This window comes from Corvus kubaryi, unplaced genomic scaffold (assembly GCF_017639235.1).
Source record: "Corvus kubaryi isolate FWS band 111438036 unplaced genomic scaffold, C.kubaryi_AGA036_p1.0 129, whole genome shotgun sequence".
Classification (NCBI taxonomy): Eukaryota; Metazoa; Chordata; class Aves; order Passeriformes; family Corvidae; genus Corvus; species Corvus kubaryi.
The window spans coordinates 2,911,259-2,919,255 of record NW_024580664.1 but is presented as its reverse complement, the minus strand read 5'-3'; the positions used below and the strand labels follow the sequence as shown (position 1 = coordinate 2,919,255).

General features: G+C 37.3%; 1 protein-coding gene across 1 annotated transcript in view; it reads right to left on the bottom strand.

Annotated features, from left to right (window-relative positions):
• Positions 1-483: 483 nt before the first annotated feature.
• The window catches only part of SLC17A8 (solute carrier family 17 member 8), a 28,795-nt gene continuing 21,281 nt past the window's right edge, over positions 484-7,997 (bottom strand). The window contains exons 10-12 of the mRNA XM_042026657.1: positions 7,776-7,886; positions 6,285-6,412; positions 484-5,669 (exon numbers count right to left, since the gene is read on the bottom strand). Of these exons, the coding sequence (XP_041882591.1) occupies positions 5,331-5,669; positions 6,285-6,412; positions 7,776-7,886 (578 nt within the window). The 3' untranslated portion in view covers positions 484-5,330. The remainder of the gene's footprint in view (positions 5,670-6,284; positions 6,413-7,775; positions 7,887-7,997) is intronic.

Sequence of the window (7,997 nt, the reverse complement as noted above, 5' to 3'; positions counted from 1 at the left end):
ATGGGGTCGCTCAGGACCTGCCGACATCTTTCTTTTGATTACACACCAGAGAGGGGGCAGGGAACAAGCAGATGGGATCAAATTCCCTTCCCTAAAAGAAGAGAAAGTCCCCTTTCCCTTATCTTAAGCACTGTGTCAGTAAGTTTCTCCCACTAATTCCTCTGCTGTTCATTACAGTTATTCCCAGCTCAGAGAAAGCACCTGGCATGTTGTTTTTGGTGATGACTGCCAGCTCCAGAGAGCAGAGGTATCTTTACTGGAGCTACTAAAATACTTCCTGGTTTACAAACGTCGTCTTCCTGGCTGGTGCTTCAAAGATTTGTCGGATACCTCTGGGCAACCAAAACTCTGAGCCAATGGAGATGTATTTTTCATGAGTTCCAGTGATTTCCAAACACATATTTAACAAAATAGCCATGACCTATTCAGAGGAGCTCTGAATTTGTCATGCAGGTAGAACAAAGTCTAAAACAAGGAGCAAAATAGTTGTCAAAAGTTTGTACAGCAAGTGTCTGAGCACTGACTTTATTGAGCAGATAAATATGATTATAGATAAACAAGTGTAGTCTGTTAGCTGCTGCAGATATCCAGTGCAGTAATTAAATTGAGGGGAAGTACACGACAACATGGGATAAGGGACAACGAATTAAATGGGTCAAATTTTTATTTTGATCAAGACTTAAAATAACCAAATATTCTGTGGAAAAAGTGTGTTGGCTCTTATTATGCTATAGATCTGCGCAAAGAAGTACAATCTTACCACATTTCTTACATAAATTTCCTTCTTTCCTTATGTAATTTTGCATGCAGAAGGACTGTAAAAATGATAAGCAGTATAAACACAAAAATAAAAAATGTTGAGATAAAAAAGGGACAATTTTTTCTCTCAAAGCTAAACACTGTTATCAAATGGAAGTTGAGAAATAACTGGTACCAGTATGTAAGTAGTTGAAAGCATTTTTACTAAGGAGCCTGTCAGACTGTCTTCTACATGTACGTATAGAGCTGCAATAGTATTAGTAGTGTTACCTTTCCAGCAGTGTTATCTAATCCAACATAAGCATTTGGAAGACATAAGAATGAGGAGTTTTTAATCTCTCCATTTATTCCTGATTTCATGAGAGTTAAGCTTTGACATGAGACTGGAGTGAATTCTCTGGACCCTAGGATGATGCAGAATATTAGATCTTGGCACATCCTGTAGTTTTTTAACTCAAAAATCTAGAGAACTCCAAGTTCTGTTTCCAGGATTTGAAAATTGATTTCTTATCCATCGTCAGCCCTCTGTCTGCATTGCCTTGTGGCTGCAATTTGCTTTCTCTTTTTCTCTAGTCCTCTTTCTATTCTTTAAATCACAAGAAATACTCCTCTCTCTTAAAATATGAATTATTAAATAGCAGTCTAAAATTAAGATCTTCAATATAAAATAAAAAGAAAAATAAGATAAAAAATCTTGGTTTTTACAAACCTTTTCTTAAAATAATGACAAAACTTACAGATCTCTGTAACTGTCAAAAGAAGTCAGTTGGAAACATACATGTGAAGCCTTAACACAGTTTGCATTTAAGTTGATTTTTACCTTCTTGCTATCAGTTAATTATGTTACACATGAGACTCCTCCTGGCACTTTGTTAACATCTGGATGCCCTTGTTATATATTTTACCCCAAAGTCTGTACATTCTTTTGGACTAAGTGATTATTTGCCTGGAGAAGTTCCTACTCAGGTGCATTTTTCATAATTTCTGTCATTAATTTGTCCTTTCTCACTACAAGGAACATTTGGTTTAACTCTCACAAGAATATAAGAGAAGTATTAATTATCACTAAACTTCTGCTAGTAGTGCCTAAAAAATATAAGCTGTCAAAGAAATAAAAGCTACAGCTTTCTTTTAAGGAAGATCAGTAGGTAACAACACTGAACGACATATTTCTGGGACTTACTGTACTGCTTTTTCTCTCCTCAGACTTGAATTCATGTTCTGTGGACTATCCTACCATTTCAACTTACGGAGAGCTGAATCTTCCTCTGGCTTACTTAAGATCTATATTCCAGTGCAAAGTAAATTCTACTTCCTTCTACAATTAGAAAGCCATTTTCAAATCAAACTCTGACTTGTATGAGCACTGTCATATATGAAAATATGCAAAAGTTATTTTGGACATGGGGACAGAAAAATATTCAAGCAATGTGATAAATGAAGTTTAATCAAGCTATTCTCCATAGAAAATATCACTTGAGTTATTCACATCCACTACCATTAGAGACACGACTTTTTAGAAGTCTGAGTGGGATATGCCAATTTCCCATATTGTTTAAATGTTCCAAGTTCTAACAGATTTTAAGAAGACAGTTTGTAGGAGAAACACCCTCAGTGACTGTACTTTCTTAGACTCCACAAGAAATTTCTATTGGAGCATGTTGCAAATAGAAACATCCAGCAAAACTGGAGCTACAAAGTCAGTTTGTTCTCAATAGGTTGTCTTTATTCTTTGTCGTACAGGATTGTGGAAGCCACTGTGTAAATCAAAGAGTTGATTAAGTACAGAGATTTCCAGGAAAAAGAAGTAGTTTTCAACTAGTGCTGATGTTTACACTTCATGCAATATACCTGAAATATTTAAACAGGTGAAAAGGAAAGTGAGAAAGACAAGCCAAACATCTGACTGTGAGTGCCTGGAAAAGCACTGTGGCATGTATGTCACTTGAACTGGTAAGGATTGATATATTGGGTTAGTGGAAACAGTTAAATTTAGAAAAGAAAGAAAGGGGTTTTTTAAATGCAAAAGCTTGTCCAGATGTTTTTAAGCCATTTCTTTCAGGGTATTAAATAATGCTCAAATGTCCATTGAAGTCAAACTTCCACTGAACTAAATCAGTGCAGTCTGTTTGGGGATACAAAATGATCCTGCTAAACCGAGCTGTGGCTTGTCACTTGTGACAGCTGTGACACATCTGCAACAGTAAAAAAAATAGCAGCTACACTCACCAGATGGGCAACTGAGCTCTCATGGGCCAGTTGGCTATTTCCCAAACTGTTGGGATGTTTGTAGCTCTTTGTCATAACAACATTTTCTTCCTTTATGTTCCTCTTAATGACAGGAAAGTTACCCTTCATCATTACTGGAAAAGTGATGCTGCTTCTAAGCAAATGTTACTGTTTCTAGAATAATACATTGTCTGATCTTCTCTTTTCTCCATCAGATTATACTTACACAGATTCTTACATTAAATCCTTTCATAATATGGTTTCCTCTATTGGACATCCTGTAGCAACTATATGAATACTACATTATTGGAGAGGGAAGAAGAAGCTGTTTGCTTTACACATAGGCAAAGCAGTGGCCCTTATTCTTTTGTAAATTGTGGTGGATGTTGCAAAATAGTTTGACAGCAGCTGGTCCTGCTATTGTGATAGACTGATGAGAACATTTGACCCAAGCTCCTGCCAATTAAATCTGCCAATGCTGACTATAACCTGCAAGAAATAAGGTATTTTCTTATACCTATTATGCCTAAATATCAGTAGTGAAATAAGCAAGTCCAGTCTAAACTGAAGTTTTGAATTTAAAAAAAATATTCTTCTCTGACTTAACACAATAAAGTGACAGGATTTTTTTTGGAGTAGCTGATTAATAAATTGATGTTTTATAAAGCAGGGTTGAGCTGTACCATAAAACTACCCCTTTCATTAAATTATCTGCTCATACCAATTAAAAGTCTTCACTGTAGTCAAATTAGGCATGTATCCATTCAACTCACTTTCCTTCTTATTTATATACAGTTGCAGATTGGATTTTGCTGAGTAGAAGAGAAACAAGAGATATGAACAGAGAATTAGCTAACTTCCCAATATACTTGTTTGTAGGGAAGATGAATCATCCATGGATTCAAATGAATGTACAAGTGTAATTGCTCTCATGCTATTCAATTGTGCTTCAGTATAACAGCAAAATGCATCTGAGAAATGTTCAAATCTCATGTGCATCACAGTGGCTGCATATGGTACATGAGATCAGTAACACTGAAACATCACAAAGCACAGCCTAGGCTAGACAAGATAGCTTTCACTTGAGTTTAATGAGGCAGTAGTCATAATGAGAGACAAATTAAATCACAGCTTACTGAAATTATCCATTCTGAAAAGAGTATTAATGCCACAATGAGTGTCTGAGTTGCAGGTAACTGTTTGAGATGATACAGCATGCTCCACTGGCTGATTCTAAAAATGGTAGAAAAAGGCTAAAGCCACTTTATACTGTCAAATATATACCAATGGCAGAGGAGAATTACTTTTATACATAGGTACCCTGTTAACTCTCAAATGGTACAGTGCTTCATTCACAGCAAGAACAAGACTGAGGCATTGAAAAGTTACAGATCCAGAACTAAAGACTTTACTCCTGTAAGTTAGCTTGGTCACCTAAATGAGGACTCTTGGTGTCGAGACCAGGAGCTCTATCAGTATAATACTAGAAAAATATATTCAAATTACTTCACAATAATGAATTGAGTGAGAATTCTAATCAAAACAGGGCTAAGATTTCCTTTCATAAGGATTAATAGTATTGCATCACTAACGATGATTTTGTATTCAAAATTATTTCATGCCAGCACAAAATCTTTGGAGGGGGAGAAATTTTACAAATATCCATTTCATTGTCTTATCCATACTCTGTGGACTGCACATATAAAGATATCTGTCAATCAATTTGTAGGAACTGTTGAAGCAATCCTATGTCACCTCTACTACATGTTCCTCTTCCCCTTGTTGAGTGGCCATTAGTAATTAATTACAGCCTACTGTCATAAATCTGCTTTTCCCTCTGCTCTGATCTTTTAGCATGAGCTTGTGGTTTGGCATGGATTAAGCAGTTCAAATGCCACCCTACAGGAATCCTTAAAAGGCAAAGCAGGGCTGCTCACTACAGACTGTGACACCACTGGAGACCCAGGGATTACACTGTGGATACACCATCTGATATCACTTGTCCTTTCTCTGTTTAAATGAGGGAACTCCTTGCTCCTACAGTCAGTCCTACAGCTTGCATCAGGCAGGAGCCCTGCCAGGGCTGGTCATCTAACTGTCACAGAAACTCTCCCAAGGTGATACAATGGCTGGGAGAGGATCTAGGATCACTTATCCCAGTTCCATTGCCGTTAGCCCTCTTACACACCATTACGAGGGAACTATCACCCCTCAAATCTAGTCATGTGGCCAGATGTTACATAATTGAATACGACAATAAATATGGATACTTGATGATTTGGGGCAGCTAGGCAGAAGGAGTCATGGGAATAGCTGCTATACAAATCTTACAGTTTCGAGTATTAAGACAAATCTTGAAAATTTCCATTTTCATAATGGTAAGAAGTCTGTTCCTCCATGTCTTGAGTTACTTGCTTTTGCTTCCTCCATTCCCTTCTCTGTACTTCACTATTTTGATTGGTAGCACCATATGTTTTCTTTGGACTTACAAAAGTTTCATTGTTCATCTCTGTTTCTTCAGCCAGTTCGTCCTGATCAATTATGCCACATTTCTCTTCGCTGAGGTTTTCAGGGTCAGCCCACTCCTGCTTCTCCCCAGAAGCAAAGACAGCGTAGAATATCACACCACTGTAGTGCACCAGGGCTGCGATCAGAAAGACGTTCTGCCATTCTTCACGGGTCTGAAAGAATGGTGCAGGTCTCATTAAATTTCCAGTAATAAGAAATACTACTCTCTGAATTAGCATGGATTAGCATATATTGAGGAATGACCATGATCACTGTTTGATTCTTGATGCTGAAGACTGAACAATTTATAAGAATCATTGAAAAGACTTTTTTTATTTTTATAACTACAGCAAATATAATAAAACTTGGGTTTCTTTGTTGGGATCTTTCCTCACAGTGAAGTTTCTCTCTTGCACGTGAAATATTAATGGAGTTGGAAATGCAGGGATTTCTCTAACTACATAAATACTATTGTAGATCAATGATTGCTTAGGAACCCTGCCATGGGGGTATGGATGCATTGTAGAGGAGTTTTCCAAGTCATATAAGCATTGCACAGTTATATGGAGATATTGCAGGGACTCAGGCTCAGGTGGTATAAAACAAAACCCCCCTGCACAGATATTTCGTTTATAATAGCTGAGAATCAGGCCAAGGCAGTATTAAAAAGTGCATGTTTAAGACAAACAGAGACCAATGATGAAATGGAATCCCCAGGAATCTTTGAAATGCATTAACTTTTGTTGCATTACCTAACCCTTTTCCTAGAAAACATGGAGAAATATTACCTTATGTTTTGTCATTGCACCAACAATGAGTGGGCACACCATTCCCGACAGCGTCCCCACACCGTTGGAGATGCCCATCAGAATGCTGGCATAACGAGGGGCTATGTCCAAGTGATTCACATTGAATCCTACAAAAAATGAGAGACAATGGTCAGCTATACAGCACTGCACTACCAGGCCAACAGGGCTTTCTACAGCCATTCTGGCTGAAGCAGCCTGAAAAGGGTATCAACGTTCCTATTACACCTCTGAAGATTATGTTGTACAGAAAATAAAGTTTAGTTTGGCTCTATTTAAAGTGTCTGTACTTTCCATTTTCTCATACTGAAGCAGTGCACTTGGAAAATATTTTTAATTAAGGAAACAATGCCTCAAAGTAGTCTTCTTTTTACTTACACAGTAGAGTTTTTTCATTCATTTATTTCAGTGGTTTAAGTAGCAGTTTAACAACATGATAAAAAAATAGAATATAAACCAGTAGGAAAAATAAGTACCCTTACTGTAGTGTGTCTTCTGAGTACATATTTTATTAAGAAATAAAAACAAATGCTAAATATCAGCTCAGATAATTACCATTCCTTAAGTAATGAAAATTAGTCATATTAACTGTAGTTGATCACAAGAAGTGACAATGAATTCCAAGTGCATGGTAATAAACTAAGTAAGAAGTAGACTACTGGGAAAATCCTGCAATAAAAATTGATTGATAGAAATGGCCAGCTATGAAAGGACCTGTAACTGAGCAGCAAAACCACTTCCCATCTGCAGAATCCTGAAACAAATGAGGATGAGTAGTTATTTTGCTGGTCAATTTTGTTCAATAGACCCATGTTATTGGCAGTCTTCTTGGAAGATCTTCAATCTTCATAACAAAATCTTCACTCTTTGTAACAAAAGGGGTTTTTTTCAGTCATGCTGGTACTGATGGTGCTACAAAGCAGCCCGAGACTACAAAACGTGGGTGATACCCATGAAAGAAACAACTCTTCTGGAGAAGGGCTGGATGTAGGATGCAACAGAGGGAGGGCTAACACAGAAAGCAGAAACCAGATGCTAGGGCTGGGGGCAGGATTGCAACTGATAGCCCTTGTGCAACTATTCATTGCAGAGTAATTCTCTCTCTCTCTCTCTCTCTCTCGATCCCTCTTTCCCTCCTTCTCTCCCTCTCTCTCTCTCTCGTTTTAGAGACACAGCTTAAACAGGACGAAAAGGTGACAGACACTGTAAAAGTATATTAGAAAATAACAGCAGAAAGCTGATGTAAACTGGCGTCAACAAAGAGCAGGTTCTTCTTAAATCTTCATGTCCCATGTGCAACACATGTCATAGATACTGAAGTAAATTATTTCTGATATGGGAAGAAATACAGAACACCCCATAAGTAGCCACATTAAGAGCAAACATAATAGAAATTATGACATTAAAACCAGTCAGGATAATAACATCACTTTTGTCATGAATAGTAAAAGCAGGAATAAGATTAACTCTTACCTGAAATTGCAAAGCCGCTGAAGCCTACTGCTAACACCAGAAAGGAAATTGCCACACCTTTTGTGTGAGAATAGCCAACCACCAAAAGCAAGGTTGCTTCCATCCCGAAGCCTTCAAATGAAACACATGAGAATGAATTACATTTAAATTATTGTTGGTCATGAAAATACTAGTAAGCACTATCCAGAATAGCAGCTTAAAATCAGAGAAAATTCTTTTGTA